General features: G+C 41.0%; 3 protein-coding genes across 6 annotated transcripts; 1 reads left to right on the forward strand and 2 right to left on the reverse strand.

The window, feature by feature from the left end:
- The first annotated feature begins 733 nt into the window (after positions 1 to 733).
- On the forward strand, positions 734 to 7,998 carry LOC124310550 (uncharacterized). Of its 2 annotated transcripts, XM_046774601.1 has the most exons (11): positions 734 to 1,000; positions 2,525 to 2,641; positions 3,246 to 3,288; positions 3,370 to 3,511; positions 4,425 to 4,567; positions 4,804 to 4,927; positions 5,556 to 5,702; positions 5,797 to 6,041; positions 6,134 to 6,331; positions 6,423 to 6,544; positions 6,709 to 7,998. In XM_046774601.1, the coding sequence occupies exons 3-11, from the start codon at positions 3,249 to 3,251 to the stop codon at positions 6,865 to 6,867; spliced, it is 1,320 nt and encodes a 439-aa protein (XP_046630557.1). In that variant the 5' UTR covers positions 734 to 1,000; positions 2,525 to 2,641; positions 3,246 to 3,248; the 3' UTR covers positions 6,868 to 7,998. The 2 variants fall into 2 exon arrangements, with proteins under 2 accessions (XP_046630557.1, XP_046630558.1); XM_046774602.1 differs by lacking the exon at positions 2,525 to 2,641.
- Positions 7,021 to 14,626, reverse strand: LOC124310548 (uncharacterized). 3 transcript variants are annotated; one of them, XM_046774599.1, is made up of 5 exons: positions 14,364 to 14,626; positions 13,582 to 13,948; positions 9,546 to 13,525; positions 9,308 to 9,451; positions 7,021 to 9,243 (listed from the first exon to the last, which is right to left on the reverse strand). In XM_046774599.1, the coding sequence occupies exons 2-5, from the start codon at positions 13,844 to 13,846 to the stop codon at positions 9,007 to 9,009; spliced, it is 4,626 nt and encodes a 1,541-aa protein (XP_046630555.1). In that variant the 5' UTR covers positions 13,847 to 13,948; positions 14,364 to 14,626; the 3' UTR covers positions 7,021 to 9,006. The 3 variants fall into 3 exon arrangements, with proteins under 3 accessions (XP_046630555.1, XP_046630554.1, XP_046630553.1); XM_046774598.1 differs by having other exon boundaries at positions 13,621 to 14,626; XM_046774597.1 differs by having other exon boundaries at positions 13,582 to 14,626.
- Positions 14,627 to 14,926: 300 nt separating this feature from the next.
- LOC124310551 (uncharacterized) lies at positions 14,927 to 17,910 on the reverse strand. The gene is made up of 3 exons (XM_046774603.1): positions 17,667 to 17,910; positions 16,057 to 16,224; positions 14,927 to 15,966 (listed from the first exon to the last, which is right to left on the reverse strand). The coding sequence occupies exons 1-3, from the start codon at positions 17,719 to 17,721 to the stop codon at positions 15,761 to 15,763; spliced, it is 429 nt and encodes a 142-aa protein (XP_046630559.1). The 5' UTR covers positions 17,722 to 17,910; the 3' UTR covers positions 14,927 to 15,760.
- Between the last annotated feature and the right edge of the window lie 4,473 nt (positions 17,911 to 22,383).

The raw sequence follows: 22,383 nt of genomic DNA on the forward strand, positions 1-22,383 counted from the left end.
TAGGCACCACATGATCACGTGCGTTTACATCCCCTTAAATAGGAAGTTTGCGGTATGAGTTGCAGCGGGTGAAATCGAGAACTTGGATTGAACGGAATAGCCCATTTTTTCCACTATACCATCACTGCAATTTTCGATCTACCGAATAGTAAGAAGAAGGCGTGCTTTCTCGATCTTTACTTACACTCGGCAACGGCAGCTATCCGATTAGAAAAGTGTCCTGAATTGACGTGAAATAAGGGATATTTCCTACTATGAGACAGACGAGTCATTTCATTGGCGATAGTGTCTCCGATCGATCGACGATACCACTTGTTAAATGGTATAAATTGTGAAATTCATTCAACGCTTCTATTAGGCTACAATAAAAACTGTGCAGTCGATTGTTCATGGTTAATGCGCGTACCCGGTAATGTATAGGCACAGTCAAACACTGTTGGTTTCAACGAATGCATAATGCTGCGTTACTTTTTACACTGCAAATGTCTCACTACCTTATGTGTCTGTTAAACCTGGAGTCCAACTTTGAGGAATGGCTATAATAGATGGTGGTCACTTTAATCAACTTCACATTGAAATGATATACGAGCAGAAGTATGATAGGTAAAAAGTTCTGCTAAAACTATTTTCACTGCAACGATATTTCCACTGTAATACCGGATTCGTTATAGCATAGAAGAGCGTTCTGACAATTGTTTTTCCTCGACGTTGAAACCACAGGGTGTAGATCCGTTTGGCGAAGCAGTCGTGTATGGAACTCCGGAGTGTTCGGACGTTGCCTACCTTGTTGTTTCTGCCCTACATAGTCCAACCAATAGTCGTCTATTTGTGTCGTGGTATAAAAAATTCACAACTTCAATCTGAACAAAGATACTTCTGCTTCCGACTATCCTTCGCTGCAACGTATTTCGAACACGTGTATACTCTTTCGAAACATGCGCTCCCATGAAAGTGAGAACGAAACCCTTTAATATCCGCAGGAAAAATATTACAAACAAAAGTACGTACATTTCACATTTTCATTTATATTCGCGGGCTTTAATGCCAATTGTTTACTTCAACTTGTCGAGTATAATCATAAGATATCCGGAAGTCAAGTGACTGTACTCGTTACGTGAGCCGGCTTGTAACTTTCTAAACAAAATTTTAACCCGTCAACTACTAATTTTGGTGGTGCGATAAAATATTGGACAGTTTAAACGGGTAATGTGAAATAACCGCTGTTGTCACAAGGTTAAAAACAAAGAATAACTAGAAAACAATAAGTTGTTTGGAGTAACCAACGGTCATTTCTCCGTATCACGTACTGATTTAAGTTTTGTAACCATTATTCTGAATGATTTAAATATTGTCAATTGTTCCATCCAAAATACGAGTTTTGCAACCATTTTCCACGATGTGTCATCTCTTTAGACTCGGTTTAAAATCAGCCTGTTAGTTTTAATCGTTTGCGGTTCCGTTGATGTAACAGGATGTCACTCAATTTTTTTTCGTACACTATTTAACGAAGCTTTGGAACAATGACACTCCTAGCACTGTTTGTAACTAAGTAAATGCTTTCTCTTTTACTATTCTTTTTATCCTGCAGTATTGTTCGCAACTTTTATGAACCTGAACTGAATTTTCAAAATATCATCTCTGAGTAGATTTCTACGTGGTGATATTGATACGAGTCTACTCCTCGTTCGTTATCATACATCAATCGCACTATTCGGGTAATTAGAGATTAAATGCGAGATCAAATCGATTGTTGTCTTTTGTCAGGCATGTAAAACCTAAACGCGTAGGTAAAAAACATTTTCCCGCAATGCTTGTAATCGTATAACCCCTCGCATTACTTCCGGCCTGACACCTTCCCCTAAATGTTCACGGTACATAAACCATGCCAGTCTATTCGTACTGATCAATAATTGTGAATTATGTACTCCGAACTTTCTTTCCGTGACAACACGTTCCCTCGAATTCAAAACTATCCCAAATTTTACCCTAGCCTCGTTCTGTTTACACCGGAAGATTTTACTCTCGAGGTACGTCTTAACGCGTATCGGTAGATTGTAAAAACCGTTCGATATTACTTCTTTACAGTTACATCATAGATGATTATAATTCGTTGGCTGTATTATAAGTGTATGTGCGTCACACACGTCCATTCTTACTGAATTAGTACTGCAAATTATTATACCCGCTGACTTTGACTTGGGGTTTGCTGGGTCCTCGTGAACTGAACTGAGTAAAATTACCCCCCCGACAATCGACCAGGTCGACTTCCTGTCGTGCGAGTTTGCACTTCGGTTTTCTTACGATTCGCAAGCCGTTTCCCGGCCAGTCTTGTAACCTGCGGCGCCGCGTGCCAGTGGAGCTTCCGTTAATTACAATAATAATTCTGCTTCTCTTGAGAAGCGATTACAGGCGTAAACCTGATACTGTCATCTTTGCACCCAGTGAAACACTTTGGTTAGATTTTTACAGTCGAGTATACGGTGAACAGAAATTGACGAGAATTTTCTGTTTCCATTATATTTAGCCACGGCTAAAAAGAAATATCGCACCAAAGACAGGGAGCAGCTGAATTGTGCATCATCGGCTCACACGCCTTCCCACATTCAATCATCGATATTTAGAATATTTAATTCTGACCTGGGTAGATATCTGCAATCCAATATAATTCAGACTTAAATTTGTATGCAAAACAGGCACATTCGTTTAGTCTTGACAGTGATTGATTAGCTTGGAAAGCAGATCAAGTGTTACCGAAAAATTTTACGCAAGAATAGTACATGCTCGATAAGAAATTTGTGTAGCGTCGGTGTCGATGAACACAAGTTTTCAAAGAAATCATACTTGCAGCGTGATTGAGAATCAGATGTACTTGTACAGCTGGTACATGCAAAGCCGTTCGGTTCAGTGACCACAGAATATAGACTCAAAACACGATTGGGTTCCTGTAACGCATTGTGTTTTTGCCTCCGCGTAGTGTCCGGATAATTACACAAGGATAGGTAATAGAGCTGACAAACAGGATACACTACTTCCGTGGGGTGGCAGTTTTTTTTTTCGCAATTTCAAGGCATAATCGGACCTTCAGGATCACTCGAATCCGTTCCACACAACAGAGACAAAGTGATCTCTACTTGTGATACGCTTGTCCACAAACTTATTCATACAAATATACTTCCACAGAAGTATTGCGGTAGGCCGTATAATTTATACTAATTCAAAAAAGTGTTTTTACGATTTACTTTCAGAGTATGGCGTCATCGTTATTGGTAATCGGTACTATTCTACTCGGTAAGCAATTGCGTTGTTCCACTCTATTTTATAATCGTAAGATGTGACATCACCTATATCAGCTTTTGGTACTTTGAACAGGAACCACATATTGGAATACGGTGAACGGACAAAGTTGTTCGCGAGAGGATCATCAGAGATGTGTATCGTTGGCAGATCCGCTGCTGAAAGATCCTCATCTAATATTTCCAGACAACATGCAGGACATTGATTTGGTTTGCAGGTATTTACTTGGCGCCTGAGAAACTAATACATGTTGTAATTTTCTATCAACACTCTAATCGTCGCGTGTCCGCAGAAGAATTATGGTCGATGTGTGATGCAAATATCGCAAGAGTGATCGAAGCGGAAGCTGATATCAGAGCTTGCACGTTGAATGATGTATTTTGGAATACGTTGGTTGTAAATAAATTGATATAAAGAATGCACGGTGGTTGGGTACGAATCACGCCGCACAAAGCTTTCGTTGTTCTCTTGATATTGAAACGGATGTGCACAGACCACGACGCGTTCGATTGTGGTCATAATTCGGGATTTCATCAAGGTTATCTCTCGGAAACCATCTATCATTGTAACACCAGACATTAATGCATTCGAATTGATGGAATATTTCACGAATTCCTGCTATTATGAATTTAATTTATACGTATAACATAAGAGTGAGGTCTGTGTTATTTAATCCGCGATCTGTCGTTGTTAAACTACCAGACTGTGACACACGCTTATTAGTTTTGATCATGAAGTGAAATGCCATAGCTGTCGATTTGAACATAGATTATTGAAATTAGAATAAACTTATACCAATAATATGTAGCGTTTTACGAGATACTTGCAAAAATGCAGAAGGAATTAATTTGAAGGAAAATCTTTCGAAGCCATTGAAATTCCAATTATATACCTGCGGTAAGTTTGTAAATAATTTTCACTAAACACACTGGATTAAATTTGTGTTATCTCTCTTATTTACGGCAACGCGTGTAAAACCACTATTTTAAAAATAAAACAGACACATTATTCACCTGAAACATCACATCTATAGGTATGTATATGATTAATCGTGCGTAGAAATCTACGCAGAGTTTAAAGTTCAAGGGCAGAAGAGTGACGAACTTTTTCTGTACTTTCAATCTGTGTAGAACGTGGGCGAGTTTTGTCGACTGCATACGTCGATATATTGAAAATTGTTTCACGGAACAGAGGAAAGAAGAATTCAACTCGGCGGTTCAGCTACCAATCGCTTCCGTTCATCAAATGTGTTCGGTGTCTACTTACCAAGCCGGTGAGTTTTCTTTTTGTTTCTTCTTATCACGATGAACATAACAATAACGATTGATTATTAACACACAGAGGTTCTGGTGAACTTTTTGCGTCCAACCGTCTGGGTACTTGATACTGAACACTTTCAAGTCATGTTATTGAGTCTGAAAAGGATTGTTCAATTGAATAATCGACGTATAGACTACTTGGGAACAAATTAAATGCTGAATTATTAACGCTTATCTAACTTTCTTTCAGAATACTTGCAACACGCGACATGCATAAAAGCAACGGTTACTGAAACCGAACATTGCGGCATGCAGTACGCTGCTTTGGTGGATGAAGTATCCAGGGGTGAAGTCGCCCGGATCAGTTTGTGCTGGTAAGAAAGGTCAAAGCTCCGTTACATTATTTTCATTCGCAGTCACATCGCAGCAATTGTCAAGTGGTGGAAATCCTTATGTGGAAATCCACCACCGTCGTGTTTTAATGAAACGGGAAGGAGTTCCAAAGTGTGTTCAATATTATTTTCTCGATATTACGATCTACTTGACAGTTTATGAAGCAATATTTTTTTTTTTCACTCGTACGCTTGTGCGACTGAGTTGCGTGATTTTAGTTTGCAAAAGAAGAGGACATTCACCCTGAAATTAAGCAGCTACTATATTTTCTCTTCCAGTAGTGACTGCGGAATATTATAATCGAAAAAATTTCTTGATATATTATACCACAGTTGTATAAAATGTAATAATAACCTGACCTTCACAGAATCACGCAAACGGTTAACAGAGGTTCACCACGTGAGACATACAGTTACACATTCTTTTCACTACCATCTATAACGTGGACTAAACTATTTCGCGTGAAACAAAAATTCGTTAAAACTTTGTAAATTATTGAACTTACATTGGATCAATAGATTCTGCATGTTGAATCTTTGTCCAAATTTTTTAACGGATGATTTCCTTTAAGAATAGTAGCGTCCATATCATGATTCAATATTTTTGTAGTTCACATCATCGTTTCCGGTCCTGCGTCATTTCGGAAGCACGTCGTCGTTGTGATGCTGGCCAAGCAGAAGGTGGAGCAGCCAGGTTTTCAGCAGACGTTCTCGACAAGGCTCTGAAATTTTTGCAAGATCAGTGTGTGAATTACATGTAAGTTTCGTTCAGTTCAATTGCTCAAACTGTTCCACAATTGAGTGATGCCATCAACTTCTCTGTCGTTGACTTGTGTTCCTTTTATTTACAGACCAAACAGCGGGGATTGTCCGGTTCCGACGACCGAGAATGTCATGTCTGTGAGTCCTTTGGGGGAAAGTCGTCCCAGTCACGGCATGCCTGGTACATTGGGAACCAGAAGTCGACCGTATCACAGGACCCAAACACCTGAAATGATTTCAGGACAAGCCACCACCACAGTGTACGATGCGAGTGCGAACACAGCTTACCCCAGCGGATTTCGAAGTACCGGCCGATCGCTGAATCCTCCGACTGGTAAATGTTTGATCGATCGATTCTTCGTTTACTCCGGTTCTTGCCACATTAAGCGATATAATGTATGAATGACTGGTACGTTCTACGTTTAGTGGCGAACACTGAAAGAAGCGATTCTTGGTCTCCGTCAACGTGGATGTCGGCGATAAACGTGAACAAAAACAGTGTCAGTTTGAGCAACAACGTAATTCCGAGTAAAGTGGGGACCGATATGGAGGGCGAAGACGTCGCACAAGTGGAAACCAGCACGTTTCCAAATTATGCTAAAACTCAACCGCAGGACGAACAAGGTAAATCAATGCAAATCACGTAACAACGAATAGATTTCGAGAGCTGAATAGCTTCTGACAACTGATCAAATTTTCATATCTTTTCTCTCAGCCGTTGTTGTAACGCAACGACCATCCACATACGGAAGAGGGATGTTGTGGACGTCACCGGCGACAGAGGCGCAACCGGAAATACCGGCTTGGGCCACCAGCACTTGGCTTGTTTCCAATCAGGTAAATGTGACATCGATTCGTTCCAAAAGTTTTCACAAACTGATGCCCAGTATTCTCGTTAACGCTCGTCATTATCAATTTTCACATTTTCCACCGTCAGAAATTGAGGAATTTCATATTTTAAACACTTATTGGCAAGAGTGAATGTTATTGAATCTCAACAGATACCCGTGACTGATGACACCTGGTATCCAGCAGCAGGTAGTTACGGTGGAAATCATATAGACGAACCCAATCAGCAAGGCTTGACAAACGCGCAGAACGGATTGTCAAACAAGTACGCCACAATGATCTGTATGATCGGTATCGCTTACATACTGTAAGCGATCAGTTACCTATTAGAAGATCATTAATGATAATAAGATATACATAACATATCTAATAATATACCGTATTGTATCGATGATACAAGCTACTCCTGAACACAAGTCAAGTTCAGCTCGAGGAGTCATTTGGATGATTTTTTTTATTAAAGGCTGACTGCAAATGGACCTGAAAAAATAAGTTTCGCCAGAGCTTTTATAAAAATTATTACAAAGATTTTATAATAAAGATTCAATCTTTGCATCGTTAAATTCGTGGACAAAGATTCTGGGTTTCGATCCTATTTATATTCGGCATGAAATTATAGCTTGTTATACGTTATATACTCAGCGCAATACGGTCATAGAATTAGGTTAGTCACGTATTGTAATAGATCAGGTGCTACAAGTAATAGTTTCCTTCCACTGCTGTTATCATATCGAGTTATACGTATAATTCGAGTGTAGAATATTGTCATTGGTAAATTGAAATGGAAGTGTACGACAAAAATTTAAGTGTAAAAATTTTCCCGGCATGATCTAACGTCCCCGAGGATATCATTCTTTCTTTATCAATCCTGTTACACCTACGATAAATAATGTAGTGATTCTTCTCGATGAACGCTTCCTGAATCACTTTTCTTCACTGCACGATCAAAATGAAATATACGAACTTTATTTCATCTTCAAATTCTAGTGTAACCAAAGAGTATACTGCTATTTAAAGAATGCAGATAATAATGTTAATATTTACTGATATTTCCAATAGTGCTCTTCATGCATTTAACTTGCGTAAGATGTCATTTATGAAATTTTTCATTTTCAATTACTCGGCGTTTAAAAAAATTTTAGTCTTGGTTTTAGGTTATTAGGCCGTACGCATCCAAGATATGCTCCGTGAAATATAAATATCTCTGTTACAAATTGACATACTTGTCTTTAAATGTTCGTTACGCATTATGATCAACAATATACATGAAATATATGTATATGAAAATAATTCCGTTTAGTAGAATAATATTACACTAGTCAATGACCAAGGTAGAAAATGAATACATGTATGTACATAATACGATGATGTACCAAGTAATTTGTATGGTGCTTGAAGTCCGCAACAAATATTCACAAATGCAAATATAAATTATGTACGAATTCAGTTTCTTCACTACCAAATAATATTTTTTCATCAAACAATTCTCTCGTAAGTTAGTTTTTAATTTAATTTAAATTATATAATGTTGTTGTCGCAATTAGGCGAAACAGAATAAATTAAGTAGAAGTAATCCACACATTGAGATTTATCTTCTCACCCTGATCAGCTCGTGTAATAGTTAAGGATGTTGGATGAATTACATTTTTTTGTACAGTACATAAGTAAAAAAAAAACAAACAACCTTCTCGTAACGTAATGCAGTATCAGAATTGAAACCATTGTACTAATAATATGTAAGAGAAGATATTTATTGTCACATATTCCATCATCTGTCAACATTTCCACACAATACTCACAAAAAACGGAAATCAAAAAAATTTTTTCCAAGAAGCATTTGACGATAAGAAGGTATCCTGATCAAAACCAAACTCAAAGCCGTCACGGCTTAGCTTACAATACATTGTGTCGTGCATATAATATTTCGGATATAAAAACCTAACGATTTCCACAAATCTAATAGTGCGTTCAAAAAATTACGATTATCAAATTAACATCTTCATTATTATTATATCTATTGCCACCGATATTGCTAATGTAACCTTTGTTAGTGTTATTATTATTGTTATTATTATTATTATTACTTTTGTAATGATCGTAGGCGTTGCTTCAACTCTCCCTCATTTTCCCTATATCTCTGAACAGTTTTTAACCATGAGGTAGGCCTCGGTTCATCACGTTTCATGCGCATAACAATGTCCTAAATCATGTTACTCTAGCTCGATGATAATCAATACTGACCAGTTTCAAAGTCGTTCGTTATTGAACGGTTAGAACCAATTAGGAATGAATCTGTGGTACCTGGAACCTATATTACAATTAAATAGCCGAGGTAAGTCAGATAAGCAAGGAGCTAGATGGGTGTAAACGATCGTATTGCATTTGTGAATCCCGTACAAAAAGCATAAACATCATTAGACAATTAGAAAACTATTATTCTTTGGGTATCTTTAGTGTACTGAGCCAGAGTTATCTAGATCTATATGAACTGACGGACTTTTTTTCGTATTTACGGAACGCGTCGCTTTCTGCGATGGCAATTTGTAACGGGATGGAGTTGGCGATCCGTTGCCGTCCCGTGGGCTTCCGGTTATATTTTCAAAATCCCAGCTTGTAAAGTGTTCGTCGAAGAGGTTGTCGAGTTTTTGCGACAATGCTTCGACGCGCGCCATGCGATCGGCATCGTTCTACGATCGCATCAAGGAATGATCATTAAATCGTCTACGGAAATTAATTTCGAATTCAACGAACCTTGTGATACATCCTCGAGTTGAAGATGATTCTTCTGAAATCTCGAATGACGTGTTCCACCTTATGATAGATTTTGTTTTTGAGCTTGTAGCCGATTGTTTCGAGGAACATGGGACTCTTTATGACCTTGTAATAATCTTCGCTCTGTGCCGAGAAAATAACATAAGAAAGATACAATTGAAACCAAGTATGACCAGCAAGATGCAAATTTGCTCGTTAAGGCTTTATAATCACAAACCGATTCTCTCGAAGAGCGCATCGGCAGCGAATTTGACGGAGGATACTTGAAAATTTCAGCCTCTTCCATCTGCCAGACCGTGTCGTGAATCGCCTCTAGCTTTCTCGATGCAAGTGGACTTAGACTTTGTCTTCTTCGGGAGCTGTACCAAACCGACCAGCCACGATCTCCACCTTTGTTCTTTCCATTCTCTCCAGAATTTACGGATACCGCGTCTTTTTTCTTCGAGTGTCCTTTGACCACGGGCAATCGGGGAATTTCATCCTTAGGTAATTTTATCTTGACGCAACTATCCTCGCTCGGAGCTAAATCCGTATCCTTCGCGACTCCCTTTCCGACTGATTTTCGCGATTTGTACGACAGCGACGAACGCTCGCTTTCTTTGCGCTGACATTTCCGAGCCGACATGATATTTCCGGTTCCCGAAGTGTTCGCCAGTGTAGCCTTCTGAGGTCGCGATCGGCACGACTCTTTTGTGCCGTTACCAGAGGCACAGCGTCGCACCGTCTCCGAGTATGTCGCCCTGGCAATCCCTTCAGCCAAGTCCGTAGTCTGGTCTTCGTCTCTAGGTTCTCGACTGCGACTCAAACTAGTGTCAAGCTTTTTCCCCGAGTTCCCTGGGACCAGTTCATCCTCGTGTATAGAGCTGTTGAAAGACTCTGAACTGTCCAAGTCGGGTTCTTGCCTCTGTTTGATACTGGCATTATTCAGAGTTCTGATCAACCAAGAGTCCGTCTTGATATTAGTTTTACTCATCTTGGTGTCCTCGGATTGCAAGCCGGAAGTGGACAACTTGCACGTTGACCCCGAGTCATCCTCCGAAGCCTCATAGCTGGAGGCTCCACCGTCTTGACACTTTGGTCTTGGGCTCATTCGGGCGGGGGTTTCTTTGACCTCACTTGCGCCCATTTCACCCTCCTTCACAGCCAGAGCTTCCAGCAGTATCTCGGCAGAAGCACAAGCTGCCTTCCATGTAACGTCCTGAGAGAAATCATGCGACGAAGAAGAATTTACCCGGCGTAAGATCCGAGGGGAATTGTCTAGCGAAAGTGAAGATGGCGGGAGGGCCGGCACAGCTTGGAACTGAAGTCGTTGGGTGGATGCGGAATTATTTTGGGTTATGTTACCGCTGGGATTTCTCAGAACTGGTGGATTTTCCACGCGTTTATTTGGACGTCGTTGGTGTCGTTTTTTCGGGACATTGTAGCTTCCTGGTTTCATGTACACCCTCACATCTTCCGAGCTGTCGTACTCCTCGATTTGCTGAACATTGTTTCGATTGTTGATCAGGTTGCAGGCGTTCCAGGGAGCGCTTTGGATGCTCTGCATGTTCTGCAGAGTCTTCAGTTGCCGGTTAGGGTCCATTTGAAGTTGCCTGGTCATGTCAATGGTGCTCCGTGACAGGTCCTGAGAATGGGGTGACTTGTAATTCTCCGAGAGACGATTTTCAGAATTTCCCGTCGAGCTTGCAGACAGTATTGGATTCGAAGTTCGCATACTAGCAAACCAAGCTGACAGACTGGCTGCCATTTCCTCGGGTCCTTTGCTCAGAGTCGCGCTTGGTTCAATCTGACTCAGCAGGGTCATTTTGTTTTTAGGCACTGTAGCCAATTCTAAATGATCGGTTGACGATTTTCCTAAGCAAATTGTGCCGACGCCGCTTCCTGATTTGGCTAAATAATTTTGATCCATGCACTTTAAAGATTTACTTCGGTGGTCGTTATCCCTGTGAAACTTTCTATTAAAACTGGACTCTCCTAGTATAGTCGGTCTACCGACATAAGCTGGTTCGGCTACCGAAGTGGCATTACGAAACACTGCCTCAGGATCTTGCGTGTATAGCCTTGTTGTACCGCCTGTATCATACGCTGTGTCAGATATCTTCGTCGAATACATCGATACAAGTCCCGTGGATGAATTCGCCTTATAAACCGGTTCCATTTCGCCAGTAGATTTTATTCTGAAAAGAAAATCCGTCTTCCTCCTGGAATCAGCGTTCATGTTCCATTGTTTAACGGTGTCAGAGTTGCTTTCCACAACTTTATTTCTTAGGTCGACAAATTCCGCATTCAGAGACTGTCGCGAGGTGCCTTTTCCCGAAGATGAATTTATTTTTGACCGAAATTTGCATCCACCAAGGCCCGCTTCGCTGTTTGTAAGAGTAACATCTGGTACCGACTTTGTACCTTCCGTAGCCGAGACCAAGCTCTCGGTTAGTGTCCACTTACTGCGCGGTTTTGTCTCTTTTAGTCCTTGTTGAGTGTTGAAGTAACGAAAATTCTGTACTCCAGCGGGTTGCGGAGTGTAGTGTACCGCATAAGCCGACTCTTGTGGTTGTTGAAAGGGGAACGCCGAAGATAGGATGTTATTATCCGAACGATGTTGACAGCTGGCAGTATTTACAGCGGGACAGAAAACATCGGAATTGGTGTACAAGGAAACGTCTCCTGGGAAAGAACCGTTCTGTGTTTCGGACTGTGAGCCAGACGTCGGATTGAAATTCGATTTACTAGCTTCGTCGAGTTTAAGAAAGGTCTGAACCACGTTTCTGAGCAGCTCGTAAGTGCTTCCTTCCCAGCCTTGAAAGCATCTAGTAAGTTCATCGTCAATTTTGTCCGTTAAATTGGGATAGTGCTGCTTGTTCAAATAATTATCCAGAATCAGCCAACCATTGGTTACTCGTAGCAGAGCGCTTATGAGGTCATGCACAAATTTTCCGTCGCCTGCAAAGACGGGGAAACAGGTGGAGGACTTTGTAATAGCAGTCCTCGTTGCTGAGGAGATATTCGACAGCCAGGTCTGCTTCGGATTTTGGTATTTAACCGAGTTCAATATTGACTCGGCCTCACTACAGCCCCAATACGCAGTCTTGCGTATCAATTCGGGCAGTTGTTGAGCGAAGACCTGATTCGGTTCAGTCTGAGTCCCCACAGTTCGAGAACCACCATCTCCGTTAAGGGAGTAGTCGATCCCCAAGTCAGCGAACCAGCTTCCTTTGTTCCCCACGTTGTCTCCGGCCCCGTTGAAGTAGCTCGTTTCTGATTTCCGGATCTCGTCCTTTCCGCAGACACCTCCAAGATCGTTCGACGAAGCGGTATTGCAGAGAGCGGACACCATCTTTTCCGCCTCGATGGTGAAGTCAAAGCTGATCGAGGAGTCGTCCGAGTAACGGTCCTGGGCTTGCTTCAGCGGCGTCGGGACACTTAGCTTCGGAAACGAAGTGTCTTGCGGGCTCTTGCAGGTATCAAATGCGACATTGTTGGAGGAAAGAGCAGGCACAGTGATGCTGGTAGCTGCGGCGGCAGAGGAAGAAGAGCAGTTGGTGGTAGGAATAAGCGATGGTGGCCACTCGTTTTGCAGCTGAGGAATCGTGGGAATTTTCGGATTTGCCGTACTGCCTGGATGTTTATTCCTCAAGTATTTTGCCGACGATGATACATCAAGCACCGAGGTAGTCGCATGTTTCTCTCGCGGTGGCGGACCGAAGACTAAGCCGACGGGGGCGGTTTGAAATAACTGTGTCGACTGGACTGGGACGGGTGCGGGAATCTGATTATTTGGGAACGCGGTTACAGTGTACGGAGCGATATTTGGCAGCTGAAATCCAGAGGTCGAGTTAACATTCTGGAGGCTGCAAGTGTTAGTGGCCGAGATGTTGTAGTATGAGTTGTGCTGCGGAGCAGTCTGCCGATCCTGGACAAGGCAGAAAGTTTGAACTTCGGGTGGTTTGAAGTACGGTGGAGGCACAAGGGCAACGTTTGAGTTGTTGTAGTGCTCGGCTGGGAACTGGCCGTGAGCGAAAGCTGACGAAGAGACTAGGAACGAGGAGGTTGATACCGGCGTTCCGGTTTGCGTCTGATCGTACACCACCAACGATTTTCCAGCGTAGGATGGATGCGCAGACTGACCGGGCTGGCCGTGGCAGTACTGGCCTCTCGGGGGCTTATTGTTAGATTTTCCGTGCCATTTCGTGCTCTTACCTGAAACATTTCGCATGAATGCCAGATCGCTGTTCAACCGTTTTCAACTTGCTAACCTTGGGCCTGCTGTGGTACCGATACCGACGTACTCGTACCTCGCTGAGTGTTTGAAGGGTAAACACAGGGGGGGTGCAGAGCCGCGGTGCAAGGCTGCAATGCTGTTATCGGTCCGTAGATGATGTGTTGCTGTTGTTGTTGGGGAAGTGGAAGTGCTAACGATGGTGACGGCGATGGTGAAGGACACGGCGAAGGTGCTACGGTGGGAGATGGAGCCAAGGAGTGAACTGATGATCGGCTGGATCGCGGGGCAGTTGGATGCATGGTCCTCCACCCTGTAGGTGGGGCTGCAGGGTGAAGTGTCCTTAGATTGGTCCCTGGACTGCCGATCACTGCTTCCGGGCCAGAAACTGACTCGACGTTTGACTGTAACATTGTCAAGAGTAACGATATAACACCATGTTATATCGGTGGGTGCGCTTCGAATCGTTGAGAAATGGCTAAACGGAAGGAGGTGGAAGGATAGGGAAAAAAATCTGTCAATACCGCGTCTCCCTTCAGCCAAATTGTAAGCACCGAACTCCTAGTCTGAAGGTAATATGAGTTACGTTAGGAATAAATGGATTGTTCACGAATTAGCAATTGCAGTTGCAGCACTTATTATACCTTGCATTTTCGATCGGAAGGAATCTGGGATTAACCGGCATTTGGCCCCGAGGGTCGCACATAAATTATTAGATCCATGAAATAGTAGACTTTAAGCATGGCATTGTGTTTAGACTAACCTCACTCTAAATGATGGATTGAAAATTGGCCATAACGTTGCTGGCTTGCCACGTACCTTTTTTATAAGTCCTTTCCAGTTCGAAAGACGGCGGGCATCAAAGTATACTGAATACTTTAAACCGTGACGCCATTCTACCCGCTGTTCGCGTCATATGTAATACAAGAGTTAGCCCGAACAAAAAGAAACTTAAGAAAAAGGAGAACGGAAAATATGATAGACGTTAGGGCGATGGCGAAATCTAGAACTGATGAAAATTCTATTCTTTTGGTTCGGCCCTCAAACTGTTGGATGTATAATGAACATGCGAATCGTTCTTTGAACACGCAACAGATTCAATTAAATTACATGAATTGAACTGAAAGTGTGAGGTTCGCCAAAAATAAAGTATTATGTCAAGCAAATGGCAGGCTACTGAAATGGGGAAACAAATTTCTTAATAACAACGAAAAATGTGAGTTACCAAAAGTGATATTCTTTTTTTGAAAATCGCTTTGAGCCACGATTTCGATGACTCACTTCTGTAATCAATCTCTCTTAGCATTGCGTAATATAAGGTGGTATTGTATTGTCCGATCGTATAGTTGTGATTTTGTAAATCATGAAGTTTCAAGTTCCGGTATAGTGATATAGCACATTTATCAGGGCTATTTGCTCTTAACGTACAAAAAGTCAAATCCTTAGACGATTTACTTATCGCTGTAAGCACGTAACGAGCTAAATTCGTAACGTAGATTTTGCATCGAAATACAATCGTTTGACTAATATCTTACGTATAGCTTATCCATATTGCACAATTGATCAAGGTGGATATCTCATCGGCTTTGGAAATAAATATTACATGATTGCCATAAATTCACCCCAGTGTGTAACCCTCCGATTGTGATTAGACATTAATGAACGTATTATTATATACATCCGATCAAGGAATTGCTTTTGGTGGCTTGAGATGCATGCGTTACGTATAGTTATGTGTTTATAAACTTACACCTATACTATATATTATTATATATTAATTTATATCAAATATAATAATTCTTACGTACAACTGCGTGTACGAATCCGTGATGTCGATTGTTTCATTACAATTATACATTAAAATATACAGTGAGTTTTGAGTTCAACATACTCTTTTCAACCTATGGTTTAGGACCTTAATCTGTACAAAGTGAAATACGGTGGGATCGATTGGTCGATTTTACATTTAAAGATTTTCAAGACAGCACAGCTACGGTGGCATTTTGTTGTTAGAGGTTTCGAATTAATTGGGCCTCTCTTACCCCACTATGTGATTTTTTTTTTTTGACGTCATTCATTTCTCCGCATTTTGAATTTCTAACAATTGCATCTATATGATCGGCTCATAGGACTGGTCGCGCTATATTTTCGTCTAGCGCTGTTCTTTCTTCTTATGCGGCTGGCTTTATCGTTTCTTCTGATTTAACAACGGTGGACTAGTTGCGCCAAAAGGCTAGGAAGCCAACAATGACAGTGGCGATCAGAAAGATGCTGATCCTCGACTCCGTAGCACCGTTGCAGTAGTCTCCTACGCAGGAACAGACTTCTTGACGACCTCCAAATCCGCTTCTCTGGTAACACCTTCCCATGTAGTTTGATTCGTCCCAGCCGCAGCCCCTGATGACGCGTGAATCTGCTGGCACTGGTTAGTGCGCAATCGAAAGATAGTTGCGAGTAAATTTAACGAATATCTACACAGAATCAGGCAATTTTATTCAAGAAACTAACTTACGCCCATTGACGCTGAATTCAATGACTTGGGTAATTTTGCGACACATCGTGTACTTCGAACCCTCAACATGGTCGGAGCAATCTTTCTTCAAGACATCCGGAGGGAGAGCCTCGGCGCAACGGCTATCGTTGTGGCTGTTGCATTCGAAGCACAGCAGGGCGTCCACCTCTAAGACAAAAATAATGTCCGCATGACGTTAAGATTTTAACCCCATTTCAGTTGACAGAGGATTGTTTGGCACGCATAACAACCGGTCTTTTGTATCGATTAAAGTAACGCCTCTCGGCTTCGCAAAGAAAGCGTTTTCTCACCTAAGCCTGATCGAGCGCTTTTCTTTTACCCGAGTTGTCAAGGTTTACAGTTAAATTTGATGCTTGGTGAAATGGCAGGCTGGGGTTAAATTGAATAATACAATATCATTCGATTGATTTATCGACAACTTCATTCCTTTACTGACAGTATACACGCGACTATGATCTAGCTCTGCAGCCAGGTTGACTACTGCCTACTGATAGGATCAATTGGACTCAATTGCTCGGTGGTAAAATATATTAGATTATTGTTGGTTTGATATTGTGACTTTCAGGCATCGGCGACATACTTTTACGGTATTGAGTCAATTTTCATAAGGCAGCTATTCAACGAGAATTTACGAGAAGGAAAGTAGTTAATACGTATAATTGCCGCTCATTTCTCGTGAGACGGTAAAGCATACGTTCAATTCAATTAACAATGAGGCAATAAGCGAGGCAGTTAGGTACGAGTTACTCAATTCAGCGTATTAGACCATGCCAGCTAATTGGCATTGCTGATTACAAAGCTGCCTTGATATGGGTTAACTTTTGTGCTCGGTAATCCGAATGCATATCTTCCAAATAATCATAATGAGGTATCTCTAACTTTGCTGGTGGGTCGAATGTCATGAGAGATAACTATTGTAACCAAATAAATTGATGAGGATGAACACTCCGCTTTTCCCAACCAATAGAAAACAGTCTGATTGTGATAGTTCAGTTTTCCTGTACTTGATTTAGTAATTTTTCAAAAATATTCAGGGTAATATCATCACAGATATGAATTGACGAGTCACACATCAGGAAAACGCGTTATATTGGAATACGTCAGGCTTTCACGAATCGGCCCTTGGAAAGTAGGTAATCTTTCAACCCCAAGAATCTGTTTATGCAGATGATACAAGGTTCATTGAACCTTGGGGCTTATATTCTTACGGTAATTGGCAAAGAGTCTTATAACTGCGACAATAGTTAATATGATTTTCTCATTTAGACCATATGAACCTGCGTTAGTTGTATGTATACCAAGTGACCGACCGCGTAGCTAGAGCTTAAAATCAAAATAATGACGACTCTGATCATTTTCGTCGAATGACAATTTCGTGAGACTATCGGGCAAGACTGTCACTTCCTAATCAACTTGTCGATTACTTATTCACGTTTGCAATACATTCTCGAGTATAAAGTGGCACGACAGAATCATCAATTCTACACGCCGCACTATATCATGTCACGCGGGATTCTGAATTTGTCAGACTTGTAAAAGCCTTGCCACATTTTTCCTAGCGTTGAAATTGCAGGGAAATCGAGACTTACCACAGTGACTTAGGACGTAGACACTCATAAGTAGATACAAAACTTGCACGTGCATTTTTCGTAAGTGTTTGTTCGAATGGACTTTGGTAACGTTTTCAAGTTCCAGTCAGGTCAGCAGGATGTGCGGAAATGGAAGCACCGGTAAATGACCGCTGTCACGCCTCTGTGCGAACTGATTGAAGGTATACTCTGCAGCTTATGAGCTTAGCTGACGACCGTGTCTGGTGTCCTACTAGTACTTCATCACGTAGTTACTCGCCTGGCTACCCGCCCTACGAGTTGCAGCTACTGCCCGTCGACCAACCCCGATTTCGCACTACTTAAGTTCTTCGAATCGCAACGAAGCCTCTCTTTCTATATCTCACCGACCGAAACTCAGCGTCATATCTTCGATAATCGTTTCCACTAACTTGGGGAATTATTTTACTATTTTACTGATACAGGTTGAAGAGATAATGTTCAGAAAACGGAGTGTATTGTCCAATTTTCTTCACAGCAAAGATAGAATATTGTACTTATGTCATTCATTCCTGTCCCTAGCGCTCTTTTCTAATCACTTGAATGTCATAAGCACGTTGATCTTCCAACCAACATGTATCGTGTGGTTATTACCATAGATTTGCCAATCAATAAAAATAGATGACGTTGAAACTATAGGTTGTACGATCAACTTTTCTACTTGTATTAGTATAAATGTGGAAGCTGACCGTATTATGTGTATACATAAAGATTTCACAAATTTGATTATTCGAGTTACGTCATATACATATGCATTCGTGATATCAGTCAATTTTGCTACGCATGCAATAACAAAAGGATAACTGTGAAGCCATTTGAAGTCATAAATTTAGAATAAATAATTAATTGCGTCCAAATTTAGTTCAACGTTATTCTCAATTATACGTCATAAATGCCATACTCTTCGAAAAACGTATACCTAAACGAGTTTTCACTTTACATGTATGGGATCATGAATTGAGACTGTGAATTTAATGTATGCTCTGCACGTACACGCAAGTGTGTATCTGAACAGGAAAGTTTTCAGCAGATCAACCATACACTGCTGAGGGTCACTTTAAATAAACTGACCGCAATGAAGTTTTATTTTTATCTCGCAGTTGAACAAAATGATCAATGGTGCGTGAGCGGAATTTAAAAGTCAACCTTCTGTATTAAAGTAAAGGATACGACTGAGCTGAATACGATTCAGCAGCTCTCAATGCGTTGTACACGTATGTATACCGGTACGAACGTGAGCACGTATGCATTTTTCGATTAACGCCCAAAATTGTAATTTGACCGACGAGCCCATTTGTGTATTCGCAGCTCCGAAAATCTGCACGTGAATACATGGCTCTTGCTGATGCGATCCTGTAAGTGTAAGTTACAACTCGGTTTCGCGAACGTGGCCTTTTCATGAGAAAAAAGCATCGAACGACCGTATCCTATTTCCTCAGCTCATCTTTCAAATTGGTACCATTAAACGAGACAGACTCTTGGTTTTTTTGCACGATGACACAGTGCCGGTTTGCCGGATATCTGTTTTTAAATATCGACAAAATAATCGACTCAGCAACTGCTGTTTCGAAATCGGAAGTGTGATAAAGTTTGTGGTAGGAACATTGTTCCGCGCAAATTTCATCAAAATCAGTTCAGCGATTCGACCATAATCTTGTTCGGAAGAAATCCGTGCTTATGTACATTAGTTTCTAAAAATATTTGTTAACTCTTTTTTAAGTGGAAAAACGTGCCACAGGATTTTTCCTCAATCCGAGGTTTTTATCTATTGCAAATGTACGAGGCACTCCGTTTACTAAGGATCGTGCCTGATAAGATTATACCAATGCCCTGGTGTAGATAGTCTTCGTTTAATTATCGATTGTCCCGATGTACCGCGATAAACCAGAATGGTCATATATAACTCTCGGCATATGGAGTTGAAGGATTATGAATGACTCAAATGATACCGACGATACTGTTAACACGAAAACAGGAAAGATGTACCCCGAAATGAGAAGGACTCAAGGATCACATTTGCAGGGAACGGGTATTAGAATGTAAAACGTTACCTATGTTCTATTATCAAATGGAATTTAATTTGTAAATTGGTGGCTCGCAGCTTTAGAGTCGGTACTGCAAGTGAATAATGTCTCTTTTCCTGCGGAGCAGCCAGCGGCGTACGTGCACGCATATATGACCGCACGTGATACACGGAAACGCACGTCGACGTAGTAAAGAAACGGTTAAATATTATTAATAGCCAAGCTAACTGACCTCCTGCTCCTAATATTGCTTCTACTCGTGTTTGCCCCTGCCTCTCCCACGCATCCAGTACAGTAGGTACCGTCGCAACTTGTATGCGTATGGGTGAACTTGTCCGACTGGTAACGCGACACATGTAACACTGATATTAACGTCTCGTGACATTTGCCGAATTAGAAACGGAGGACATCTATTTGGTACACGTATAATACGCATGTAGCTAGCCAGCGGTTTGAATGGCGTATGACAAAACGTTTGAGGATGAAAGATACAAAATACCATCTCGTCTGTCGAATATCGTAAAAATTTTTCACCTGTACCGCATCGCTCTCAGCCCCCAATACTGGAATACGAATTTATTCACCCGGAAGCAAAAGTCCCAATGGCTTGTTATTGGTGCCTCTGTACATGGTGCAACATAGCGGTTGATTACGAATAACTGCAATGGTACCACGCATTGAAAGTTTAAATCCAGCACTGTGACTAATTTCTGACTCTGCAGTAAATATCCGTATGTTTAGTCCAATTTAAGCTTTTAATACAAAATTGTAAAGCAGTTTCGATCGTGTTTGTATGCGATCTGCTTCGCGAACGTCACGTAACACCACTTTGCAGCTATAATAGATCGTTATAAAAGTACTGGGATCTGTATCAGAAAGTGATTTCAGCCGTGAATAACATCCGCTTATAATGCGTCGTGCGTATTCAGTGCAGTTTGCATGGCCGCACCTTGTCAAAGGACACTTGATGACCCAACATTTTTGTCTGGAAGCTGTAATGATGGATGGATGGAGGGATTACTATCAGCGGCACGTTCAACATATTGTACGATGAGGTGGCGCAGGTTGATGAGATTCAAAATATCTCTAGACAAAATTACTCAACACTACTTCAATGAGAAGATCATTGGCAGAGAATTTTTCTTTCGCGATTTACGTTGTCGTATTTCGTTCCTACTCGCGGAGAACGGTCGTTGATTTTAACAGGTTTGAATGCATTTTCGCCAATCTCTGCCAGCCTACCTTCAGAGTGTCTTTAGAGATCTGTAACGTGTGGTTTTCTAATTGATTTGATTAACGGCACGCTGCTCAAGCTGTTCCAGGACTACAGTCCCTGACACGATTCACGTGATTATAGTGACCGAACTGCGTTCTGCAGCTTATGACATTTGATTATCAATAGTTACGTATTTTCGACGAGTACAAAGTCCGAAAGTAGAACGATTCGAGGCTGCGGCTAAACTATCTAAAGGATAAACTTCTTTATTATGTGTAGGAGGAACAGTCGTTTATTATTTCAGAGCGACTTTCAGACCCTGCTCGCTTGCCTGTCTATGCGGTGTCCGAGTGTCTTTCACCGCACATGAGTAGGTGTTGTGGAATTGTTTATGATTTCCCTTATTATATATTTGAACAGTTGCTTTGAAATTAGTAGAATAATGAAATGTTCTACCTCTCATCAGTGCAATTTTATTCGAGCTCTTGCTTATGCGGATCATCACGCTTTGGTCCACATCACCGTGAAAAAATAGCTATGACGGTTAAACGTTCGCACGTATAAGATACATTTCATGAATTACAGTTCAAAGTTTGTTATTCCGCAGTACGTATTCCTATTATTTCCTTCTCCACGATAAATGTGGGATTGCCAATGTCGAGTACCTTCAACTAAATCTTAACAATTGATCGGTGATCGGCATGGACCTAGGTGAGAATAGTTTTTGGATTTAGTGTGGGACTCAAGTAGGTTTTTATCAACTGCTTCACTGCGTAAATGATATCATAGGATGTTATACGGTAGGTGTTACTTAACCCTTTCGGTCGCAGATGCCAATATAGTTTTTTTGTCATTTTTTTATACATATTCCATGCAAAAACCTTGATTTTTTTCCTCTTTCAGGTAAAAAACTACTTAAATTTTGCAATGATCAAAATTTTTTGTTAATCCACAATTTTTTATAACTATTATAAATAAACTCATGCAAAAAAAAAAAGGTACTTTCATGAATATAATTCGTTAGCTGAGAAATTTGATAGTAAACGTATACTAAAAACGCTCGGAATTCATTGGGTACCAAACAGAGATCTCAGAATGGCCATTAAATTTACAAAATTCGATGCATAGGGGTAGTTTTTACCCTCATTAGAGGTGCATGTAGATAGTTTTGGGGGTTGCACTTACTCTCGGCCTAAAATCATACACTGTATCAAAATAAATATTCATATAAATCTCATTCAAGAACACTTTGTAAAACAATGTGGATTATTCAGCCCATTATAGAGGTCTTTTCAGTTTTATTAAATATTTGGTATCAGATTCGCATTTAGCGTCGGAAAATACATAGGAAACATATAATTGTACTTCCGTGCCAAAAAAAAAAAAAAAAAAAATGAATGAATTACGTGACTGAAAGGGTTATCGGGCGATTTCGATGCCATATCAACCACTGTAAGTC

Source organism: Neodiprion virginianus, chromosome 1, assembly GCF_021901495.1.
Source record: "Neodiprion virginianus isolate iyNeoVirg1 chromosome 1, iyNeoVirg1.1, whole genome shotgun sequence".
NCBI classification, from domain to species: domain Eukaryota; kingdom Metazoa; phylum Arthropoda; class Insecta; order Hymenoptera; family Diprionidae; genus Neodiprion; species Neodiprion virginianus.

Bases quoted from the DNA above. Each gene is read 5' to 3' on its own strand.
- LOC124310551 (XM_046774603.1), bottom strand. From the start codon at position 17,721: ATGCACGTGCAAGTTTTGTATCTACTTATGAGTGTCTACGTCCTAAGT. The intron at 16,225-17,666 runs GTAAGTCTCGAT...TTTTTGTCTTAG, and splicing joins CTACGTCCTAAGTCACTGTG to AGGTGGACGCCCTGCTGTGC. The intron at 15,967-16,056 runs GTAAGTTAGTTT...CGCACTAACCAG, and splicing joins TGAATTCAGCGTCAATGGGC to TGCCAGCAGATTCACGCGTC.
- LOC124310548 (XM_046774597.1), bottom strand. From the start codon at position 13,957: ATGTTACAGTCAAACGTCGAGTCAGTTTCTGGCCCGGAAGCAGTGATC. The intron at 13,526-13,581 runs GTTAGCAAGTTG...GAAATGTTTCAG, and splicing joins GGTACCACAGCAGGCCCAAG to GTAAGAGCACGAAATGGCAC. The intron at 9,452-9,545 runs GTTTGTGATTAT...TTCTCGGCACAG, and splicing joins TGCGCTCTTCGAGAGAATCG to AGCGAAGATTATTACAAGGT.
- LOC124310550 (XM_046774601.1), top strand. From the start codon at position 3,249: ATGGCGTCATCGTTATTGGTAATCGGTACTATTCTACTCG. The intron at 4,568-4,803 runs GTGAGTTTTCTT...ACTTTCTTTCAG, and splicing joins GGTGTCTACTTACCAAGCCG to AATACTTGCAACACGCGACA. The intron at 6,545-6,708 runs GTAAATGTGACA...GAATCTCAACAG, and splicing joins CTTGGCTTGTTTCCAATCAG to ATACCCGTGACTGATGACAC.